The sequence below is a fragment of the Nelumbo lutea genome, chromosome 1 (assembly GCF_056320005.1).
Source record: "Nelumbo lutea isolate HS-2025 chromosome 1, American lotus-T2T, whole genome shotgun sequence".
Taxonomy (NCBI): Eukaryota; Viridiplantae; Streptophyta; class Magnoliopsida; order Proteales; family Nelumbonaceae; genus Nelumbo; species Nelumbo lutea.
In genome coordinates, this window is record NC_142684.1 from 11,648,395 (window position 1) to 11,672,919 (window position 24,525).

At 39.5% G+C, this 24,525-nt stretch overlaps 2 protein-coding genes and 1 non-coding gene across 3 annotated transcripts; all 3 read left to right on the forward strand.

The window, feature by feature from the left end:
- Window positions 1-501: 501 nt before the first annotated feature.
- LOC148873531 (cation/H(+) antiporter 15-like) lies at window positions 502-2,115 on the forward strand. Its single transcript, XM_088983878.1, has 3 exons — window positions 502-1,021; window positions 1,166-1,482; window positions 2,005-2,115. Exons 1-3 carry the CDS (start codon window positions 502-504, stop codon window positions 2,113-2,115), a joined length of 948 nt encoding a protein of 315 aa, XP_088840004.1.
- Window positions 2,116-2,155: 40 nt separating this feature from the next.
- Window positions 2,156-4,806, forward strand: LOC148873532 (cation/H(+) antiporter 15-like). Its single transcript, XM_088966097.1, has one exon. The coding sequence runs from the start codon at window positions 2,246-2,248 to the stop codon at window positions 3,413-3,415; it is 1,170 nt and encodes a 389-aa protein (XP_088822223.1). The 5' UTR covers window positions 2,156-2,245; the 3' UTR covers window positions 3,416-4,806.
- Window positions 4,807-18,712: 13,906 nt separating this feature from the next.
- LOC148873533 (small nucleolar RNA R71) lies at window positions 18,713-18,819 on the forward strand. The gene has a single exon (XR_016106356.1). It is a non-coding gene; the product is annotated as a small nucleolar RNA R71 (small nucleolar RNA).
- The last annotated feature ends 5,706 nt before the right edge of the window (window positions 18,820-24,525 follow it).

A 24,525-nucleotide genomic window follows, 5' to 3' on the forward strand; every position in this document is an offset into this window, starting at 1 on the left:
TTGAATAAGTTGATATTATTACATTAGTTAGTTCCAACGTTGGAACTGGAACATCAAATTGGCCGGGTACTCAAATTTAACTCGGTTACATTTCATCTTCCCAAATTAAGCAGAAAAAAAAAAAAAAACAACTGAATGTATTCTGTCATCCATGGGAGAGGGAACGGAGACAAGTACTTCATATAGTGCAATAGTATGTCATTTCCAGCTCAAAGCAATCACCTCTAGAAGCATATGGTATGGAGATCATCCTCTGGAATGCAGCTTACCCATCTTGATGTTTCAAGTAATGTTGTTCACCATCTTGTCCCGCTCCCTTCAATCAATCCTAAGGCCTCTCAGACAACCCAAGTTTGTCTGTAACATCATTGTAAGTAATATTTAAGCTTTTAACTAACTTCAATTAATCAATTAAGATGCATGTTATATATATTCTAGTACATTTGATAATTAATCTTTTAGTTTGCTCTCTTTTTGATGATCACAAAGGGTGGTATAATCATGGGTCCCTCCGTTTTAGGACGCAACCAAATATTCATGGAAAAGGTATTTCCAAGGGGAGAAATGCTCATTGTGAATATACTTGCTACGTTGGCAGCAATCTACTTTATATTCCTGGTTCCTGTGAAAATGAACAGAAATCTACTACGATGGCCGTCCAAGAATGCAAGGAAAGTTGGTATCACAAGCTTCTTAATTCCTTTCATAGTCATCAATTCCATGGGTCTGTGTGTAGACAAGTTCAGGAGCAGGCATTGCCAAGGACCTTTCTTTGTGTTTGTGGCTGCATCTCTGTCCATCAATGTCTTCCCTGTTCTTGCTTATACCATAAGTGAATACAATCTACTGAATTCCGAGATGGGGAGGCTTGCATTATCGTCTGCAGTGGTTAATGACATGCTCGGATACTTCTTCATGGCACTCTACATCATTATACGTCAAACCACCATAAGGAACTCATTTCTCACACTCATGTTGTTGATTGTCGTGGGGATTTTTGTAGTCTACGTGTTACGGCCTGGCATATTGTGGATTAACAGGACAAAACCAAAGGGGAAACCAATAAATTAGATTTTCATCGTTCTTATATTGATTGGAGTCTTATTCTTTGCGACATTTGGAGAAATGCTTGGTGGGTCTTCTGTTGATTTTCCTCTTATGATAGGCTTAGCTATACCTGAAGGCTCACCCATTGCCATAGCCCTCGTTGAAACCATTGACACCATGCTCGAGGACTTTCTTCTTCCTTTCTTCTATATCCGACTTGGGCTGAGTATAGATGTTTGCCAAATCACTGACATGGGAAGCTTTTTGGCTCTTCAATCCACTATTATTGTTGGATATATAGCCAAGCTGGTATCCACTATTGTACAAGCGTATTTCTGTGATGTTAGCTTTATCAACTCTTTGTCCCTTGGACTTATGATGAATATCAGAGGTCTAGTTGAGACACTTACCTTCATAAATTGGAAGACAGTTGCGGTACGTAATACAACCTAACCTCTTATTTTAATTTTCTACAGTTTTTCAACAATTATTTCAGTGTTGGATCGACCGATCCTAGCTAGAGCTACATAAATTAAGGGTTTATAGCAGATCCCTTAATATATCATGTAATAAAAAATATTATTTTTATATAATAACTAAAATTGAATAGTTTTTTTGAAAAAGTATCAAGAAAGGCAGTGGACACTGTTGTTCGTCTTCCTCTATTCATGCGAATGGATCATAAGACTCCGGCCAAGTAATAATCGGAAATGCTCTTCACGTCCCAAAAAGCAAACCGGCGGTGGGGCGTCTCCGCCGTGACGTGGAGGAGTCGAATGATGATGAGTTGCTGCTGCAAGTACAACAAGGTAATGAAGATAATGATGGTGGTGGCTGTGAAGATGACCAATGGATGCTATTGCATAAATAGAGCTGTTGGTTTTTCCGGTTGTGTACGTGAGAAAAACCTGGCGAGCCCTCTGCTTATGATCCTCCTGAAAGTATTGCGGACTGCAGAGGTTCTATGTGTCCTTGGAGATGGATACTTGGACACGGCCGTCGGTTTGCTTTCTGGAATACAGAGGCACAGGGGGAAGACGAGCAACAGTGTCCACTGCCCTTTCTTGATATTTTTCCAAAGAAGCTATCCCATTTTAGTTATTATATAAAAATACAAAAAGTTGCCATTATCTAATACAAACCCATAAATTTATATTAATCCCTAGCTAGGTAGCTCAGCTACTATATATGTGTGTGCATGCAGATGATAGACGATCAAACCATGGCGGTTCTATCACTATCAACCATTGCCATTACAGCCATTATGACACCCTTGACAACAATTTTCTGCAAGTCTTCAAAATTCTTTGCTACAAAGACAAAGGGAACGATACACAATTCTAGAATGGATCCAGAATTCAGGATCCTTCCATGCATTCATGGCGATGAAGATGTTCCAGGCATCATCACCCTCCTTGAAGCTTCACACCCAACTAGAGATAACCCTATAAGCGCATATGTGCTGCACTTGGTTGAGCTGGTGGATCGAGTTGTCCCTGTGGTATATCATGCAAATATAAGCAAGCAAGCATCAGATGGAGACAAGTTTGGGCACATTGTGTCTGCCTTCAACAACTACTCAAACAACTCAGATGGGTGTTTCTTCTTTCAACCATGCACCGTGATTGCACCCTACAAGACCATGCACGAGGACATCTGCATGCTTGCACTTGAGAAAAGGGCAGCTCTCATTATCATTCCTTCCCAGAAGAAACACTCCATCACTGGTGAACGGGTGACTAATGCCTCATTGCATAAACTTAATTGGAATGTACTCATCAATGCACCCTGCTCAGTGGGGATCCTTGTCCATCGAAACAATAACAACCGTCGCTTCACAGTGTATGACCATTTCTCTTATAACGTACTTGTGATATTTTTAGGCGGAGCAGATGACCGTGAGGCGCTGGCCTATTGTAGCCGAATGGCAACACACCCTGGTGTGAGTGTCACCGTGGTAAGGTTTTTGTTATGGGAGAAGAACAGAGACAAGAACATTGATAACGAGAGGCGATTAGATGACTTGATTGTGCATGAATTCAAGCACAACAATGTTAAAAATCAACGTGTCATGTACTATGAGAAAGTGGTGGAAGACATGGAGCAAGTGTTTTATGGAATTCGAGCTCTGGACTATGAGAATTGCAACCTTGTGATGGGGGGGCGACAACATAGCACCAATTTGATGAATGACATGACCATGGAAGATTGGTTGGAGAATTCTGAGCTTGGGGTGATTGGTCATATGCTTGAGTCATTAGACATAGCTGCTGGTGTGGATTCTATTTTGGTGGTACAACGATGTATTATGGTAGATGGGGAGCATTTCAATTGTAAATTTGGGAACTCACCTTCTATCCGCTCATGAAGTACTAACCAACATAAGGTTTACATGCCAACAGATATCCAAACTTCAACTAGGTTGTATCTCATGCTTGCTCATACCAATATAACCATTAAAGTAATGTGGTCAGACTAGAGCATGCACCCCTGTTCAGACACATAGCTTCTAGCTTATTATTTCAAGAAATAGCATTTCAGAAGTGATTTTCTCCCATTTTTAAATAAAATTCAAAACACTCTAAAAGGTTGAGAGTGGTTAAGTACTCCACTTTCAAACCATTAATTCTTTCAAAAACAAGGGTAGTTAAATAAAAAACAACTAAATAACCGTCTTTCATCTCTATAAAAATAAAACATAATTTAAGCTGTTAAATTAAATAATAAAAAATGAGTGTTAAACAAAAATAATAAGCATACATGAGTAATAAAATATATCAGAATACTAGCCCGTACTTAGTAGGGGGTCATGCCTAATTAATGAAAATATATACAACAATTTACTCATCAATTGTCTCTTGGTCATGCTCATGGTATCAAAGCACCCTGGACTCACATCATAGTGGCCGAGATCCACAGTGAGAAGTCCTAATCCCAACCGCCTTACATGGAGTTAATATGGTAGGCGATTGAGACTTGAAATCTCCCACTTAATTAGAAGGAGGTTTATGGTTACAAGGGTTTTGATTTTTGAATGGGAATTCAAATTTATAACCAACCCTATATTCGGTTGTGATGATGGGAAGGGTGAGGGAGAGAAAACAGGGGAATAAACCCTACCCATTATGAATCCGGTACTATCATTCAAACAGCCTTGGAAATATCTCTGTATTTGTGTGTTATTCATGGAGAGATATTTCCAATGCAAGGTTGCAAGAGGCTATTCGAATAGTGTGAGCACAGGCTTGTACTGATCGAGGCCAAACTCCCCCATTATGAGTAGTTAGTTCCTTGATAAGAGGAAACCACCCATAACTAAAGTCTATTAGCGGAGGGGCCCTGCATTGCAGCAGGGCCTTGGAGAACTTAAATTATTGTATAGAAAAAAAAAGTTGAGAAGGTATATCTTTAGTGAAAGTATCTTAGAAAAAAATTTACTTAAAATAAATTAAAATTTATATCTAATAATAGTGGTGAGAAACTCATCGAAATGGTTGCAGAAATAGGTTTTTAATTATTTTTTGAGTAAGTTATTTCTGAAATTAAGGTAGAGAGAGAGTTGGCTATAAAAAAATGTCTGTATTTCAGGAAATTAAGGTAAGTTCTTTTTTTTTTCTGAAAATTAAGGTAGAGAGAGAGTAGCTTATAAAAGGGATAAATAGACTGTGTTGCTCTTCAGAAATTTGAATTTATAGCCCCCTCCTAGTCTACTGATAGCCCCCCTGTAAACCACATCCTGCCTGTGGATTCGGCATCTGTGCACCTACAACAAAAGACAGATTGGTTAAATGTCATGGCAAAATACATGCAATAACATGTATTAGTAAATGCACCCTAAATTTTAAATTTTCTTGTCATATTTATTGGCATCTCAATTGTTCACTGTACTGTTTCACCCTTAGAAATGCTCTTCTTTTTCCATTTTTGATATATAAATACACATATAGATGTATATGTAAAAATTTTTCATAGATCCATATTTAATTTAATTCAAAAAAAAAAAGACGTTAGTTGGATTGCACTCCATTTTTAATTCGGCTAAACAGTGAGTTGAATCGACTAACTTCTATAGGACTTTTTTTATTATAATTAATGAATAATTTAATTTGCTCATAAATGCCGGCATTTACAAGAACAAGATATTAACAACCAAAGTTTTTTTTTTAATTTTCCACTGAATTTTAAATTTATAAATAAAGAAGATTCAGAACATCATTAATGAGAATCAGAAAAAAATTATAAAAAAAAAAGAAAAAGAGATGACATTTATTCAGTACGTACCTCTCCACGTTTTCTTCTGTCTGTCTTCTTCATCCAGTCTCCACTGCGTGTGGCTGCAAGTGTTTTACCTTGACCCATCCATCATCCATGCTTACTCTTCTCCTTTTACTGTTTGTAATGCCATTTACTTCTCTTTCTTCTCTCTCTCTCTCTCTGTCTTTGTCTGTCTGTCTTTTGGTTGTTTTGCTCTGGTTTCAAGGAAGAAGAGCAGCGGTGTGTGTGATGTCAGCTACCATCTGCACCCACATCGATCATTCAATAAGGTTCAGATATGGAACTGAAAGTATATTAAAAAAGGCAAATAGTTTGTTGTTCATCAAGTCTCCCACGATCATACAACTTTGAACACAAAATGCCTGCTGCCTGACGAGGAAGTATGCAGTCTCATCTCTCAAGCCTCAACCACCCACCAAATCAGAAGACCCTTTTGGATTCGAAAGAACCCCAGTTCAAATTCGATCCATGAGTTGGTGCTACGAGCTCTTATGGTATTTAATATGGTGACTGGTTGAGCTACCAAATCAACTCACAAAGAGTTGTCCGAAAGAGGCCTGATTTGGTAGATCGAGACTCAGTTCATTAATTGCATTCCAGTCTCCAGTCTACTGATGTTTTAACAATCTCGCGGGTTGAGACTTGAGATTCTTTAAATGGTTGTTCTGAAAGCAGAAAGGAACCCACGGAATCCAAAGTGGAGTAGCCGGTTGGGAGTTGTTTTATTAGTGTTTCTCCTCAGATTCATTCAGAGATGACACAGATGGTGACTACGAAAATGAAGATGATAATGAATTAATGATGATGATGATGATACATGGATGAATGGAAAAACTTACAAAGTGACCAACCTCAAGTATTCAATAAAAATGCAGATTCTTGTATGACCCGGTAAACCCTTTTGTAGTTTGATGGTCCTTCCCTCAATAAAGTTGGGTCCTGTCCAAGCTCAAGAACTGTTTCAGCCCACTCCACCTGATTTAAGATCAATAATTTTAATAAATTGAGAGAGAGAGAGAGAGAGAGAGAGTACTTGAGTTTCTGGACCCATGCTTCAGCTCCTTTGGTTGCACATATGAGATTAAGCTACAATAATCCCATCGAAATGAAGAAAAAACAATGTGAGCAGGAAATTCAAACTATATTAAAATTTGACACCCACAATCCAGTCATGATGTGATTGTAATTAGAAGGTGTTAACTTATCCTATGCATGTTTGAACATTGGTTCACATTGGGGGGTGGGGGTGGGAGGTAAGTGCCAAGTGCCAACTATCGATACAAAGTTTTATGGCTAGAAATACAAATGGGTGGTCCAAAACCCCCTTTCCAAAACTTATCCAACTGAGTAGACACTTAGGTGATGAGAGAGCATACAATACCACGGCGGACCCAAATCGTCGTCGTCCATTGGAACCATTGGACTTACCTGAGAGAGCATACAATACCCAAATTCATCAAAACTCAAAAAGAGAGACCAGAGAATGAATAAGAAGAAGAAGAACCGAATATCCAACAACGCACCATGACTTTCTTTTGCTTGGTCTTTACAACCCCGATAGCGTGTTGTTGATTCTCGATATCCAGCTTGTCCGGTTATAGAAGAACAGAGCATAAAACCCTAGTGTGACCAAAGCTGGGGGAAAAGTAAGCTTAAAATTCCTGAAGTTTTAAAGATTTTCCCAACCTAAGTGCATGTAGAACACATCCAGAAATTCCACCCCTATTAGAGTCCCCATGGCTAATGGGATTCAAGAACCAAAGCAATTACATTCTCATCATGGTCCCTAAAAACTCCTCCAACATCTGAAGCTCCTCATTATTTAATAAATTTCAAGATCTTACCTTCTTGAGGTAAATTTGCTTCCTTTTAATTATTTATTTTCTACCAATTTTTTCACATATATAGGATATTTAAATATGCATTGAATATATAATTTCCATGCATAGAAATGCAGTACATGAGGCCAAGGTCTTAAACTGGACCTTAATTCCTCATGGAAGTGGAACAAATTCATGGATGTTTTTGGATGGAACATTATGCTACTTCTAGCCAATAAACTTTTCCTTTGGCTTCCAAAAGCATCCATGAATTTGTTCCATACCTCTTATTTAGTAGACAGGGATAGATAGCCAAGTCAAGTCCATAGGCAATTCTTTAAAATATGCTGCCTATTGCATGTATACAAAAAAGACATGAGGCATGTATAAGGGGAAGTGCAAATAACTATTGCAAGACAAAATAGTTGGAGACAGATACTTTTAATGTACAATCAATAGCAAGAAACATTTTAATCTCAAGTATATAACTAATAAGAAATGCAGAAGCATAAGCGACTCCACTTACTCAAATGAAAAGAAAATAGAAACAAAAGCCTGCCATGTCTGTATCAAATGTTTCAAATAACTGTACAAGAAGAGACTATCCAAGATAAGAAGGAACCCCATGAAAGACACAATCCGGATATGAGACAACATGGGAACAGATGGAGTCGTTCAAACTCACAATGTACTCAACCCTCTTCTGAGCCAACCGATCCGGTACTACCGTTCCAACAGCCTTGCATTAGAAATATCTCCGTACTTACGTGTTTTATTCATGGGGAGATATTGCTGTTCTAACAGTGTGAGCACAGGCTTGTACTGATCGAAGCCAAACTCACCCATTATGGGTAGTTAGTTCCTTGATAAGAGGAAACCACCCATAACAAAAGTCTATGAGGACCCTTTTTCTCCCAGTACTGACTACCATTCTCTCATTCACCGAACCTCCGATAGCTCGTGTTACTAATACTGTGTAGAGAGAAAAACTGTTGCGACTAAGGGAGAAAAATCAATCCTTTGCTCCACTATACAGTCATCTTGCTAGAGGCCTACATCAAGCCAACAATGATCAATCTGAGAGATGCAAGGAGACTTTCATGCATTGCTGGTATTTGCGGGGAGAATATTGGCGATAAGGACTCCATCAAGAATTGCAATCCTACTGAAACTCACAAAGAGATAAGGGATCTAGAAGATAAGACCTAACAGTCCTAATTTATCTACAAAACTAATTTGTACTAATCTCTAACTCCAATGGTTGTATCCTAATAGAACTAAGACCACTCGTGTATCTATAAATAAGCAAGATTGTTATTGTTTCATTAATGAAAATCAATTCAGAACCTATTCGAGTACTGTTCACGTCCAGCCTTCTTCTTCTCTCCTTCTACTCTTCTGTTCTTCTATTCTAGCAAAACCTTTCATGGTATCAGAGCCATAACATGGCCGATAGCAGTGCTATTGGCGTGAGCTGTAAATGAGGAGAGTATCCCTTAATTCTGGGATAACTCTTATCATAATAATTTGTATGTAACTAGGAAAGGAAGAACAAGACAGTTTGGGTGTAACTAGGAGAGGTGTGTATATAACTTATTCGTTGCAAAGGAAAAAATAAGAAAGAAGAAGAGCTTTTCTTCTTCTACTCGAGTTATCATGGTATCAGAGCGTCACGGTCCGTGACAAACTCGCCTTCTTGATCGTTGCGAAGTCTTGGTCACCGGTGGGTGACCGCTGCTACTACCACTGCAAGTCCGGCGATTGCTCCAACATGTGGTTTGCTTTTCCTCTACCCAGAACTATCAACTCCACCACGGTCGCCGATGGTTGCCCGCTGATATCGCCGCTGCAAATTCTTGCTGAGTGCAACCCGCCTCGTTCTCCTGATCGCTGTGAAATCTTGGACTCGCCTACATCTTCGCAATTTGCAACGACCGAACCGAACATCGCTCTCTAACACTCAGCGTTAGGTGCGATTGTTGACACCCTTCTCGCCATCTCACCGTGGTCGCCGGTGGTTGGCTGTTGCTACTACCGCTGCAAGTCCGGTGGTTGCTCTGCCAGATCTCTCCGTCTCACCGTGGTCGTCGATGGTTGGCCGTTGATATCGCCGCTGCAAATTCTTGCTGAGTGGCAACCCGCCTCGTCCTCCTGATCGCTGCGAAGTTTTAGACTCGCCTGCTTCTTCGCAATCTGCAACGACCGAACCAAACATCACTCTCTAACACTCAGCGTTAGGTGTGATTGTTGACTCCCTTCTACTCCGAGACACCATCGGCAAGAACACCCTTTGGCAGACACAACCATGTCTGATTCGGAAACCTCAGATCCGTTTGGAGAACAACGGCCCAATCCTATCCTCACTAAACCTACCCTCACTGAATTGACCACCAAAATGTCTGAGCTCCTGCACAGACCGACCCCGACTACAAAAACCTCCGCCGCTCTGATCGGCATTAAGTTGGATGGCACCAACTATGCTCTTTGGTCCCAAGTTGTTGAAATGTATATCTCTGGTAGAGACAAATTGGGATATATTAATGGCAAACTTCCTTAGCCTCCACAGACTGACCCAAGCTTTCGAAGGCGGCACACCGACAACGCTATTGTCAAGGGATGGTTAATTAACTCCATGGACGTATCCTTGATTGGTAACTTTATTCGATTCCCTACAACAAAGATGGTGTGAGATTCTGTTGCTACTACGTACTTTGATGGCAGTGATACCTTGCAAGTATACGATCTCCGACGTTGTGTGACCCGCTTGCGCCAGTCTGGAGGGTCTCTTGAAAAGTATTATAATGATCTCCAAGGTTTGTGGCGAGAAATTGATTTTCGCCATCCAAATCCGATGGAGTGTGTGGTGGATATTCAACGGTACAATACTCTTCTTCAAGAAGAGAGAGTGTACATCTTCTTGGATGGCCTTGATGACAGACTAGACAAGATTCGGGCAGATGTACTCCAAATGCATCTGTTTCCCACTATTGAACAAGCATACGCACATGTTCAGAGAGAAGCTATCTGACAAAGGGTTATGATCACCAGTAACAATATGGAAACTTCGGGAGCTGTTTTGGCCTCTAGAGGTGTTCAAACTGGGCAACTTACGCCCTCCTCAACGGGTTCTTTGCCTTCAAGCAACGAAAAATCTGGTACGTCCTCTAAATCTTGAACATCTTCTAGTGGAATGAAGTGTTCCCATTGTGGTAACTCAAAGCATACCCGGGAGAATTGCTTCAAGCTACATGGCTATCCCGACTAGTGGCATGAACTCCAAGCCCGGAAACATCAAGACAAGGCCGAAACTAGTGGTAAAGCTGCAACAGTTACAATAGAATCTCAACTCTCACCACAGGGAGACGTACACCTCTTGGATTCAGGTAACAATCTTCCCAACAAAACTATTGATGCATGGATACTTGACTCAGGGGCTACTGATCACATGACCTATGATGCTACTGATTTTCAAAGACTTCACCACCAAGATGGACTACAATTGCTAATGCCAATGGGGCTATCTCTGAAGTCACAAGAGCAGACACTGTGACCTTGTCACCTACAATATCCTTGAAGAACACCTTGCTTGTTCCCTCTCTCTCCCATAAATTATTGTCTGTTAGCCAAATATCCTCTAATCTAAATTGTGTTGTGCTCATTTATCCTACTTTTTGTCTTCTTCAGGATATTCTCACCAAGGAGATAATTGGGCGTGGTACTAGGAGGGGGGCTCTACTACATGGATGATCTCGGCACGGGTGAAGCACATCATGCACAACATCAAAGTAACACCAGAGAACAACAGATTTGGATGTGGCATCGCCGGTTAGGACATCCATCATTTGGTTACATGAAACACTTATTTCCAAAGTTATTTACAGATATACAGCCTCATGATTTTTAGTCTAACACTTGCATCTTAGCTAAGAGTCATAGAACTATTTATCCCTTAAGTATGAATAAGAGTAGAGTTCCATTTGCTTTGATCCACTCGGATGTGTGGGGGCCATCCCTGGTAACTACAGTGTCTGGATTTCGCTGGTTTGTAATCTTTGTTGATGATTGCACTCGCATGACATGGTTATATCTGCTGAAACATATAAATGAAGTGTTGACCGTATTTCAATCTTTCCATATGATGGTAAGACTCAGTTCACATCATAGATCCAGGTACTTGATGTGTGGCTCATTGTGACACTAGCAAGTGCACTAGCCGTTCAAGTAATAAAGTAGTGAGTGACACAAGGATTTAGGAAACAAGTATCAATACTAAACTGAGTACTTCTTATCTGATTAACAAATAAATCAAAACTTTTAATGAAAGCTAAAAATCCTAAATTAAAATCTATCTAAATCATTGGTCCAATTGCCTTCAAATCAGGTTAGAAGAGTAAACAGTAAATTTCAATCTCAGAATTCAGCAATCTATCAATTTGGATCATTCGAATAAATCGTAATTGAGCCTTGGTTTGGTGAAAACCCCAAGGTCATGAACAGCCTCTCTCAAGCACATGCTCATCCTATGCATGAGTGACAATTCTTCTATCTCTAACAAGAATCTAATCCCCATGCATGCATTTCTTCAAACACTTCTAAGGCATCAATTCAAAACTGAATTGATCACCAACTGAATAGTGCAAGTTATCTCTAATCTCTTATCCATTTCAGTTCTTGAATAGTAGATCTGAATTCCTAGAGTCTCTCTCAAGCACTTTAGGAATTCCAAGCTTTAGATCCATTCGGCCAATCTGAAAATTGCAGATCTGAATTCTCTTTCAAGCAATTCAGATCTTGCAATCTTAGATCTGAGTCAGATCTGAGTTTTGAAGGTTAGTTGGCCGAATTAATCTACAAAAACACCCTTATTCAAGAAACTCCAAGTACAATTCATGACCATTCGAATGAATAAAAAAGAATTAGATTGCTGAACTGAAATTTTACAAGCTGAAATACATCAAGGAAGAATGAAAGAAGGAGAAAGAATAAAGAAAATATAACAAAGAAACATAATTCAAATTAAAGGAGAATGAAACTACAATTGAGTTATTACAAATGATCTTTGAATCACAAACCCCCAATTTCGAACTCACCTTCTCTTCTAGCTTGCTTGTCTTGAACTTCCTTCAGCCCTTCTTCTTCTTCTTCCTTGCGCCTAACCTTCTTCTCTTCTCTTCTCTCAAGGTGGCCGAACCTCTAAGAGTGGGAGAGCCTTCCTCTCAAGCAATTGAACACCCCTCCCCCCTCCTAGAGGCCTCCTTATATAGTTTTTCAAGGGGGCTCTTACCCCTTCTTGAAGCCTCTAGAATGGGGTGTATTACACCCCTTTCTTGAGCTTTCTAGAGCTCTCTTGAAAGTTTCCTAAGGGTTGCTATTTGGGCTGCACTTAGGCTCTCTCTTAGCACATGATAGCTATACATTGAGCTACTCTTTTGGGCTGAGAATGGGCCTTCCTTGCTAGGCCGAATTCTACTCTTATATAGGCTTTCTTTTCTTGGGTTTTCTCAAGGAATCCACTTACTCTTCTTGGGCCGAAGTGCTCTTTTTTGCTTCCACAACCGGGCTAGGCTGGATTTGGTCTTTTTGAACCTTCTTTTCTTGCCTTTTTCCTTCATTTTCTTGGATTAATTACCCCTGAAACTTATTCTTAGAATTAAGCTAAATTAAGGCAAAAATTAATAAAACCGGCATAAAAATCCATGCTAAAGTCCTAAAAAATTATAGATAAATTGTAGGTTCATCAAATACCCCCACACTTAAGCTTTTGCTTGTCCTCAAGCAAAGACATCAGCCATAAACTGAACATCCCCCCCCTTTTGTTCTTACCATTTACCTGGTGAACTTTTTAAGATAGAAATGCATTGAGTAGTCGGGGAACTTTTGTAAGTGCTCAGCTCTTATTCTTGTAAATTACCATTTAACATAAGTATAATATCCAAGAAAAGGAGAATATGAATTTCATCATAGTTTAGCCTTCACTCCTAATTCATATATAAATCAGCTCCTTAATTGTCAAGGTTAATAATCAAATTTCACTATGTTTCACATCTGTAACTAAATCTCAATGAGAGTTCAACTTTAGAGTGCCCCTTTGAACCTCAATTGTCACCACAATTACTTATTTCTAAGGGTGAGTGCATCTTATGCTCCATCTCACCATTTTCTTCTTCTTTTTTCCAGTGTGGGTGCATTTTATGCTCCATCTCACACACTTTTCTCTCTTTTTTTTTTTTTGGTGTGAGTGCATCTTATGCTCCATCTCACACTGGTCACTTACTTGAGGTAGGTAAATAGGACTCATGTTCTGAGCTGCTAGTTTTACTATTCAGCTCAAAATAGCGGAGTCAATTTGGGCTTTTGTCCTTCTTTGCAATTATTGAACCTCAAGAATCAGCACTTCAGATGTGCACTAGCTCTCTTGATCATTAACCATGAAATCAAGTGCTTCCATACACATGAAGATAGTTAGGGCTAGTCATACTGAAAGGCATATTCGGCTCCCCTTTTCTCATGCATATATTAAATTGGGTCATTCACAAGAATAAAAACTTAACAAGTATGACAGTCACCCTCAACTTATTGAAATCCTTCTTAAAAATCATCAAATGGATAGTAATGAACTTGAGGAGTTCCAATCTTTTTTTTTGGTTATGTCATTGCCTACATATGTGTGTTGGGTTGAATGAGGTGCATGGTTTCAGCCCCCATACCCTAGCCTCGGGCTCACTCCCCCACACTTAAGATGAACATTGTCCTCAATGTTCGTAGTGTTAGGGAATCACACTTGCTAGAAAAAACTGAAGAAAATAAATGGATGAACTGAGTCCTTAAAGAATTGGAATTTTGAGAAAAAGAACTTTATTTTACTAACTAATATTCTAAAAAGATAAATGACAAAAAGATGCCTTAACCTGTTCATGAGAAAGCATAAAATATTATTGGTTATCAAGATAAACAGTGGATGGAGGGGGTACAGTACCTCCCATTAAATATGGTTTCAGGCGCTGACCATTTACTTTAAACGTGCCCTGAACCGGGTGGGTGAGTTCTATAGCCCCATGGGGAAAAACCCGTGAAATGGTAAAGGGTCCAGACCACCTGGATTTCAGCTTACCTGGAAACAAGCGGAGACGGGAATTATATAACAATACATGTTGGCCTACATAAAAGTCTCGTCTCAGCAAGTTCTTATCATGCCAGTTTTTTATTCTTTCTTTATAAACTTTGGCATTCTCATAGGCGGCAAGTCTGAATTCATTCAGTTCATTCAATTGCAACCACCTTTTAGCCCCTGTGGCCTGAATGTCAAAATTTAAGAATTTAAGAGCCCAATAGGCCTTGTGTTCTAATTCAACTGGTAAATGGCATGCTTTACCAAAGACCAATCTGTAGGGGGACATGCCAATGGGTGTCTTAAATGCAGTTCTGTATGCCCATAATGCATCATCTAATTTGATGGACCAATCTTTTCTAGCAGATGCTACGGTCTTTTCCAGAATTCTTTTGAGTTCCCTATTAGCCAACTCCACTTGGCCACTAGTTTGAGGGTGATAATGGGTAGCTAATTTATGTGTAATTCCATATTTCTGCATTAACCTTTCAAATTGGCTATTGCAGAAGTGAGTTCCCCTATCACTAATTATAGCTCACGGAGTGCCAAATCGGGAGAATAGCTTCTTTAGGAAGTTTACCACCATTCTTGAGTCATTTGTGGGTAAAGCCATGGCTTCTACCCATTTGGATACATAGTCAACTACAACGAGGATGTATTTATTCCCAAAAGAATTCGGGAAAGGTCCCATCAAATTTATACCCCAAACATCAAAGATTTCACATATCAAAATATTGGAAATGGGCATTTCATTCCGTTGGAAAATGTTTCCCGATCTTTGGCATTTGTCACATGTGGACACATACCTATGGGCATCTTTGAAAAGTGTGGGCCAATAAAAACCTGATTGCAAAACCTTGGCTGCAGTGCGACTAGCTCCAAAATGACCTCCTGCTTCTTTATCATGGAAAAATTGGAGTACCGACTCCATATCCTCCTCAGGGACACATCTCCTTATGATCTGATCTGCACACAATTTATACAAAAAGGGTTCCTCCCACAGATAGTATTTTACATCAGAAAGGAATTTCTTTTTCTGTTGATATGAAAGGTTAGGAGGAAGGACTTGTGCAGCTAGATAATTAGCAAAATCAGCATACCAAGGATATGAGTATTTCTGTATTGAGTACAGCTGCTCATCCAAAAATTCTTCTTGAATGTTGTTGGTTATCTCCTCTTTTGAGCTTACCTTGTCCAACCGGGAGAGATGGTCAGCAGCCAGGTTTGCAGCACCCTTCATGTCTCTAGTCTCAATGTCAAACTCTTGCAATAAAAGGATCCACCTGATCAGTCTTGGTTTTGAGTTTTGCTTGGTAAGAAAGTGCCTTAATGCCGAGTGATCTGTGTAGACAACAACCTTGGATAATATCAGATATGAACAAAACTTGTCAAGTGCAAATATTACTGCTAGCAGCTCCTTTTTTGTGGTGGTGTAATTGAGTTGGGGTCCAGTCAAGGTTCTGCTAGCATAGTAAATTGGCTGAAAATGTTTGTTCATTCTTTGTCCTAAAATAGCTCCTATAGCAGAATCACTCGCATCACACATTAATTCAAATGGGAGGGTCCAATCTGGTGCTACCATGATAGGTGCATGGATCAATTTGTCTTTCAAGATGTTGAAAGCATGAAGGCATTCAGTTGAAAATTCAAAAGTCACTTCTTTTTGAAGCAAGGTAGATAATGGCTTGGCAATTTTTGAGAAATCCTTAATAAACCTCCTATAGAATCCGACATGTCCTAAGAAACTTCTCAAAGAACAAACAGATGTTGGGGGTGGCAGTTTTTCAATTGCCTCCACCTTGGCCTTGTCGACTTCTATACCTCTTTGAGAGATCTTGTGTCCAAGCACTATGCCTTCTTGCACCATAAAATGAAATTTCTCCCAATTCAACACAAGATGTGTTTCTTTGCATCTAGTAAGCACCTGTTCCAGATTATTCAAACATGCATCAAACGAAGAGCCAAAAACTGAAAAATCATCCATAAAGATCTCAATAAAATTTTCAACCATATCAGAAAATATAGACATCATACATCGCTGAAAGGTAGATGGGGCATTGCATAACCCAAAGGGCATCCTTCGGTATGCAAAGGTTCCATATGGGCAAGTAAAAGTGGTCTTTTCTTGATCTTCTGGTGCAATTGGTATCTGGTTATACCCTGAATATCCATCCAAGAAACAATAATACTTATGCCCAGCTAGCCTCTCCAACATTTGGTCCATAAATGGGAGAGGGAAATGATCCTTCTGGGTGGCTTCATTTAATTTTCTATAGTCAATACACACACGCCATCCGGTGACGGTTCTAGTAGGGATGAGTTTATTTTTCTCATTTGATACAACAGTCATACCCCCTTTCTTGGGCACAACTCGCACAGGGCTTACCCAAGAACTATCAGAAATAGGATAAATGATCCCAACATCTAACAACTTAATTATTTCAGCCTTTACCACTTCTTTCATGTTGGGGTTCAGGCGCCTTTGGGGCTGAACGGAAGGCTTGCTGTCCTCTTTCATCAAAATTCTGTGAGTGCAGATTGATGGATTAATGCCTTTGATATCTTCTACCTTCCAAGCTATAGCATTTTTGTGTTCCCGCATCACTCTTAATAATTTTTCTCTTTGTAAGGGATTCAGTGCTGCGGAAATTATCACGGGGAGATCTGATGGTTCCTCAAGGAAAGCATACTCTAAATGGGATGGTAATTGCTTCAGTTCAAGGGTGGGGGATTCTTGGGGTGATGGCTTACTTGATGGTCCAGGCAATTTGCCTAAGTTCTTTAATTTAAGAAACCCCTTTCCCTTGAATTGAGGCTTATCATTCAGGTATGCTATCATGAGGTTTATTTCTTCATTTTCTCCTTCTTCAAGTTCTCCCTGCTGGAGAAAGAGTTCGAGAGGATCAGTTATTCTACTTACCTGGAAGCATTCATCAATTGTCAATTCAATGGCATCAATCATAAAACAAGAATCATCACTAGAGGATGCATGTTTCATAGCATCAGACATTTTAAAAATTATCTCCTCATCTTGTATCCTAAGGCTGAGTTGTCCTTATTGGACATCAATCATTGCTTTCCCAATAGCCAGGAAAGGTCTCCCTAGGATAAGCGGGACCTCCACATCTTCTTGCATGTCTAACACAATGAAATCAACTAGGAAAATGAATTTGTCAACTTTAACTAACACATCTTCTATGATCCCCCTAGGATGTCTAATGGATCTATCAGCCAATTGTAATGCCACTCTAGTGGGTTGGGGTTCATTCAACCCCAATTTCTTGAAGATAGAATATGGCATTAAATTGATGCTAGCTCCCAGGTCACATAAAGCTTTTTCAATTTTTAAACTGCCAATGGTACAAGGAATAGTGAAACTCCCTGGATCTTTGAGTTTATGAGGCAGCTTGTTCAGAAGGATAGCAGAACATTCCTCATTTAAAGCAACTGTAGCCACATCTCCCAGTTTCCTTTTGTTTGCCAATAATTCCTTCAAAAACCTTGCATAGTGTGGCATCTGGGCTAAAGCATCAGTAAAAGGAATATTAATATGTAAACTTTTTAATATTTCAAGAAACTTACCAAATCCCTTTTCCAATTTTTGTTGCTTCAGCCTGTTAGGGAATGGAACTTGTGGCTGCTGGTGCATCCCTTGTTGTACTTCTGGTTGTTTCGTCTTCTGTTGTCCAGTCCCAAGGCTTGTTTCTGCCTTGGGTTCAGCCCAATTCTTCTTTTCTACCTTGGGCAACTCTTTCCCATTCCTTAAGGTAATAGCTTGCACCTGCTCTCGTGGATTCACTTCAGTGTTGCTTGGAAGAGTTCCCGGCAGTCTGGAAGAGATTAATTGTGCCAATTGCCCCACTTGGTTTTCCAGGTTTTTTGTTGAGGCTTCCTGGTTTCTGCACCTGTTATAAATTTTGTCATCAGTTCCTCCAAATTGGACTTTGGTTCAGGCTGATGATAAGTCTGGTGAAACGGCTTGGAAGTATGCTGATTCGGCCAGGACTGGTTTGAATGTCCCCTCCATCTTGGATGAAAAGTATGGTGACTCTGATAACCCTGCTGTCTTGACGATTTGCTGACATAGTCAACTTGTTCAGTAGATGGCCTGAACTGATTGCCAACTTGGCAGTCAGTGCTGATGTGGCCTCCCCCACACAATTCACAATTAAGAGGTTGCACATGCATGGCAGCTATCTGCATTTCATCTATTTTCTTATTGAGTGCTCCTATTTGTGTAGATAGTGTCGTATAAGTATCAACATTATGCAAGCCATGCTGCTTCCTAGTTTGAGTTCTTTCAGAATTCCATTGATAGTTGTTGGCTGCCATTTCCTCAATAAGTGCATGGACAACCTCAGGAGTTTTATTATTTATGGACCCTCCGGCTGTAGCATCTAATATGGTCTTATTTGAGTCAGTAAGACCATTATAGAAAGTCTGCACTTGCAGCCAAATGGGGAGGCCATGGTGAGGAACTCTCCTTAACAGCTCCTTGTATTGTTCCCATGACTTGTATAAAGATTCCCCCTCTTGCTGGAAAAAAGTAGTGATGTCATTCCTCATTTTAGTAGTTTTAGAAGGGGGAAAATATTTAGAGAGAAAACAGCTGGCCATTTCATCCCACGTAGCTATTGATCTTGCCGATAATGAATTCAGCCATGCTTTGGCTTTATCCTTCAAAGAAAATGGGAATAACCTCAACCTAATGGCATCATCACTTACCCCATTGTGTTTGAAGGTGTCACAAATTTCTAAAAAGTTAAAAATGTGTGCATTGGGATCTTCGTGGGCCAATCCACAGAATTGCACCATGTTTTGAATCATTTGTATGATGGCAGGTTTTATCTCAAAGTTGTTAGCAGCAATATTGGGCCTGATAATGCTGGAGGTAGCTCCAGTGAGAGTGGGTTTGGCATAGTCTATCATAGTTCTCTGCTCAACCATTTCTTGAGTCTCTTGAGCTTCTTGAGCTTTCTTGTTGGACTTGTTTGGCTGCTCTTAGTCGGACACGGAGAGTTCTTTCAATCTTCGGGTCGTAGAGGATTTCCTCCAGCTCGACTCTGCTTGTCAGAAACTGCGAAAGTCAAGGCAATAAACAAGCCAATATTCACAAAATAACTAACCTTATTACAACTAAAAATGTATAGTGAAGTATTGGAATATACAAACCTACATCCTAAAACAAATAAATGTAGCTAACTAAAAGCAGATCAACATCTTATTCAAGGTTCCTTTATCTACATCCATCGATTGCAACATTTGAATTTAGATCCAATTTAGTTGAGTTCAGATCTGCAAGTCTTTGGTATTGTTAGTCCAGAGAAAATTAATAAATAATAATTCAGATCTGAGTTGTATATCTCATACACACTCATTGGTATACACTGCAATATACATCCATTAAGGTTGGAATCAAATCTGTGATGCTTTAGGGCTGATATCAGATCTGATCTGAAAAATATATTAAAAGGACCTGAAATAAACTAAAACCAGTCTTGAGTTAGGCTTGGGTTAAAGATTTTAAGCTCTACAATTGAAGCCCAAACCTGTATAGATGATGCATATCAAACACTTGCTAAGACCTGAAAATTGGGTCTGCAATGTTTGGTATTGTTAATTGCTGCAATTCAGATATGATGTTAGCAGTTTTACTGAACAAAACTCAGTCCAAAGATATTTCAAATTAGATCTCATATCAAACCACCTGCACTTCATATCTGTAACTTTATTAGAAAATAGAGTTGGCCAACAAAAACTTTAAATTTAGAAATGGACATCCAAGCCTGAGTGGCTCATGTTCAGTGATTGCAGAAACTTGAAATCAGGTATGCAATGTTTATACTGTAAGCAGCCTGGATTCAGATCTGAATGCCAGTATATTACAATCTAAAATATGAAGCTCTTTTTGGACCTTTCAGGCCTTACAAACATCAGTCCTAATCTAATCCAAACATCAATTCAGATCAGGTGCAAGAGATTTAAATGATAATAAAATATCAAGTTCAAAGAAATTTCAGATCATGTACTCATACTGCCTCAGATTCTCATGCATTTCAGATCTGATTTTACCATTCATGGCTTATATTTTCATCAATGAGGCAAGTCTGATGCATCAAATTGTGAATTGGGTGTTGTTACTACCCGAATTCACATCAGAATAGAGTGGGTTCAGGTCTGAGTTCATTGAACTCAGATCTGAACCCAAATACATTCAGACCTGCAACCAGTTGAGCTCAGATTTGAGTTCAAATCAGAGGTTCAGATCTGAAGGCTCACATGTCATTCTTTCAAATATTTTTCATTCCTTGCTACCCTTTGATTCTTGAAGCAAATATGATATCTCACAATGTGAATGGGGTGCCAAATTCACATCAGAATTGAGTTCAGGTCTGAGTGAGTTCAGATGAACTCAGATCTGAACCTAGCAGATTTACAACCAACTGAACTCAGATCTGACCCCAAGTCTAAGTTCACATCAAATTTCTTTCATTCTTTGCTACAATTTCAGCCATGAGACAAGTCTGAACTTCAGATTTGAGTTTCAGATTTGAAAGTCAGATTTGAAGTTCAGATCTGAAAGCTCTCATGCTATTCTTTCATTGTTTTTTTTTCTTTTCTTTTTCTATATATATATGTATTTTTTTTCTTTTTAGAAAGGAAGAAAGCTAAAACAAAATACAACAATGCAACCAAAATCTTTTTGGATGAGTGTAGCTCTGATTGCTGAATGCAATTCAGGTCTGAACTCATTTTGATATTTATAATTTTTTTTTCTTTTTGGAGGTAATAGAATAACAAATAAGAGAAATCAGATCTACTTCAGCTACACTAAAACTAAAACAAAGGATGGAACAATCAAATATCAATAGAAGAACCATGGCTCCATGAATGCAGCCTTGCATTCAAGGCTAAAATGTAAGATGAAAATTTTAAAACCAGCCATGAATGCAATGCTAAAACCAGATTAAGAATGATCAATCGTTCCTAATGTTGCTTCTATAAATCCCTGGCAACGGCGCCAAAAACTTGATGTGTGGCTCATTGTGACACTAGCAAGTGCACTAGCCGTTCAAGTAATAAAGTAGTGAGTGAAGTATCATTTCCACGAGGATTTAGGAAACAAGTATCAATACTAAACTGAGTACTTCTTATCTGATTAACAAATAAATCAAAACTTTTAATGAAAGCTAAAAATCCTAAATTAAAATTTATCTAAATCATTGGTCCAATTGCCTTCAAATCAGGCTAGAAGAGTAAACAGTAAATTTCAATCTCAGAATTCAGTAATCTATCAATTTGGATCATTCGAATAAATCGTAATTGAGCCTTGGTTTGGTGAAAACCCCAAGGTCATGAACAGCCTCTCTCAAGCACATGTTCATCCTATGCATGAGTGACAATTCTTCTATCTCTAACAAGAATCTAATCCCCATGCATGCATTTCTTCAAACACTTTTAAGGCATCAATTCAAAACTGAATTGATCACCAACTGAATTGTGCAAGTTATCTCTAATCTTGCATCCAATTCAGTTCTTGAATAGTAGATCTGAATTCCTAGAGTCTCTCTCAAGCACTCTAGGAATTCCAAGCTTTAGATCCATTCGGCCAATCTGAAAATTGCAGATCTGAATTGTCTTTCAAGCAATTCAGATCTTGCAATCTCAGATCTGAGAATTCGGATATGAGTTTTGAAGGTTAGTTGGCCGAATTAATCTACAAAAACACACTTATTCAAGAAACTCCAAGTACAATTCATGACCATTCGAATGAATCAAAAAGAATTAGATTGCTGAACTAAAATTTTACAAGCTGAAATACATCAAGGAAGAATGGAAGGAGAAAGAATAAAGAAAATATAACAAAGAAACATAATTCAAATTAAAGGAGAATGAAACTACAATTGAGTTATTACAAATGATCTTTGAATCACAAACCCCTAATTTCGAACTCACCTTCTCTTCTAGATTGCTTGTCTTGAACTTCCTTCAGCCCTTCTTCTTCTTCTTCCTTGCGCCTAACCTTCTTCTCTTCTCTTCTCTCAAGGTGGCCGAACCTCTAAGAGTGGGAGAGCCTTCCTCTCAAGCAATTGAACACCCCTCCCCCCTCCTAGAGGCCTCCTTATATAGTTTTTCAAGGGGGCTCTTGCCCCTTCTTGAAGCCTCTAGAATGGGGTGTATTACACCCCTTTCTTGAGCTTTCTAGAGCTCCTTTGAAAGCTTCCTAAGGGCTGCTATTTGGGCTGCACTTAGGCTCTCTCTTAGCACATGATAGCTATACATTGAGCTACTCTTTTGGGTTGAGAATGGGCCTTCCTTGCTGGACCGAATTCTACTCTTAGCTAGGTTTTCTTTTCTTGGGTTTTCTCAAGGAATCCACTTGCTCTTCTTGGGCCGCAGTGCTCTTTCTTGCTTCCACAACCGGACTGGGCTGGATTTGGTCTTTTTAAACCTTCTTTTCTTGCCTTTTTCCTTCATTTTCTTGGATTAATTATCCCTGAAACTTATTCTTAGCATTAAGCTAAATTAAGGCAAAAATTAATAAAACCGGCATAAAAATCCATGCTAAAGTCCTCAAAAATTATAAATAAATTGTAGGTTCATCAGTACTCAGGTCTGATAATGGTGGGGAATACATGAATCAACTGTTCCAAGATTATTTCCGGATTCATGGGTTACTTCATGAGACTTCATGCCCACAAACTCTACAGCAAAATGGCATTGCTGAGACGAAGAACCGGCACATACTCAAAACTGCCCGCGCTATGTTGCTTGGAGCACATGTACCTAACCGACATTGGGCTGATGTTGTTGCTACCGCCGTGCACCTCCTTAACCGAATGCCATCACGGGTCTTATAGTTTAAAACACCATTAAAAGTTCTTTCATCACATGTCTCCTTGCCATCCGTTTTGATGATTCCACCTTGAGTTTTTGGCTGTGTAGCGTTCGTGCATCTACATAAAAATCAACGCACAAAACTGAATCCACGAGCAGCTAGATGCTTATTTTTGGGGTATGCGCTACACCAGAAGGGGTACTGATGATATGACCCAGTCACCCACCGCACCTATGTTACCATGGATGTTACCTTTCGAGAATCAGAAACATTCTACTCTCCTTCCAAAACCAATTCTTCTCTTCACGGGGAGAGTCAGAGTGAAGAACAAAACTGGTTTTTTCCCGACTGGCTAAATACGAGTGCTTCAATAGAGATGGTGGTCAATGAAGCAACTGGGGCACACCTTCAGGCCCATCTCCCAGCAGAAGACATAGAGACCCCAACCTCCCCAGTACCGGAAGGCCCATCTCCTGAGGATATCCCAGAAGCCATCCCTGAGGTAATCTCTCCTACCACACCTTCAGGCCCTAATGATATGAATACTTCGGCTAGTTACACTTTACCTTTCAGGCATAATCGTGGCAAACCACCAAATAGATATTCTCCAAATGTCGAGGATCGGAGGTCAAAGTATCCAATTGCCAATTATCTATCAACAAGGAGACTCTCCAAACCTCTAAAAACATTTATGCAAGAATTGTTCTCAAAACATATCCCCGCCAGTATTCAAGAAGCGTTGACAAGCCAGAAATGGACTTAGGCCATACAAGAAGAGATGGAGGCACTATTGAAGAACAAAACATGGACTCTGGTTACCTTGCCTGAAGGGAAAAGACCTGTAGGGTGTAAGTGGGTATTTTCCATTAAAGACAAGGCGGACGGGACAATTGAGAGATATAAAGCGAGGCTAGTCGCAAAAGGTTATACCCAGACCCAGGGCGTAGATTATCAAGAGACCTTCTCACCAGTGGCCAAGTTGAATACGGTCAAAGTTTTATTATCTCTTGCAGCAAACCTTGATTGGCCACTATACCAGTTCGATGTAAAAAACGCCTTCCTCCATGGTGATCTTGAAGAGGAGGTATACATGGACATCCCACCTGGTTATACACCAAATTCTAAGAACCAAGTTGTGTGTAAGCTACAGCGAGCACTATATGGACTGAAACAATCACCGCGGGAATGGTTTGGGCGGTTTAGTCTCGCGATGAGGAAATATGGCTTCCAAAAAAGCAATTTAGACCATACACTATTTCTGAAGCACAACGAGGGAGGGTGACAGCTCTAATCATATACGTGGATGATATGATTATCATAGGGAATGATTTAGGAGAAATAGCAACACTATAAAAGCAATTGGAAATTGAGTTTGAAATGAAGAACTTAGGCGGGCTCAAGTATTTTCTAAGAATTGAAGTTTCTAGATCAAGGGA

What these genes read in the sequence shown, in the direction of transcription:
- LOC148873532 (XM_088966097.1), top strand. Translation starts at nt 2,246, where the DNA reads ATGCAGATGATAGACGATCAAACCATGGCGGTTCTATCACTATCAACC.
- LOC148873531 (XM_088983878.1), top strand. Translation starts at nt 502, where the DNA reads ATGGGTCCCTCCGTTTTAGGACGCAACCAAATATTCATGGAAAAGGTA. An exon ending in AGTCTACGTGTTACGGCCTG is followed by an intron (nt 1,022 to 1,165) that starts GCATATTGTGGA and finishes CTCTTATGATAG; the next exon opens with GCTTAGCTATACCTGAAGGC. An exon ending in TAAATTGGAAGACAGTTGCG is followed by an intron (nt 1,483 to 2,004) that starts GTACGTAATACA and finishes TGCGGACTGCAG; the next exon opens with AGGTTCTATGTGTCCTTGGA.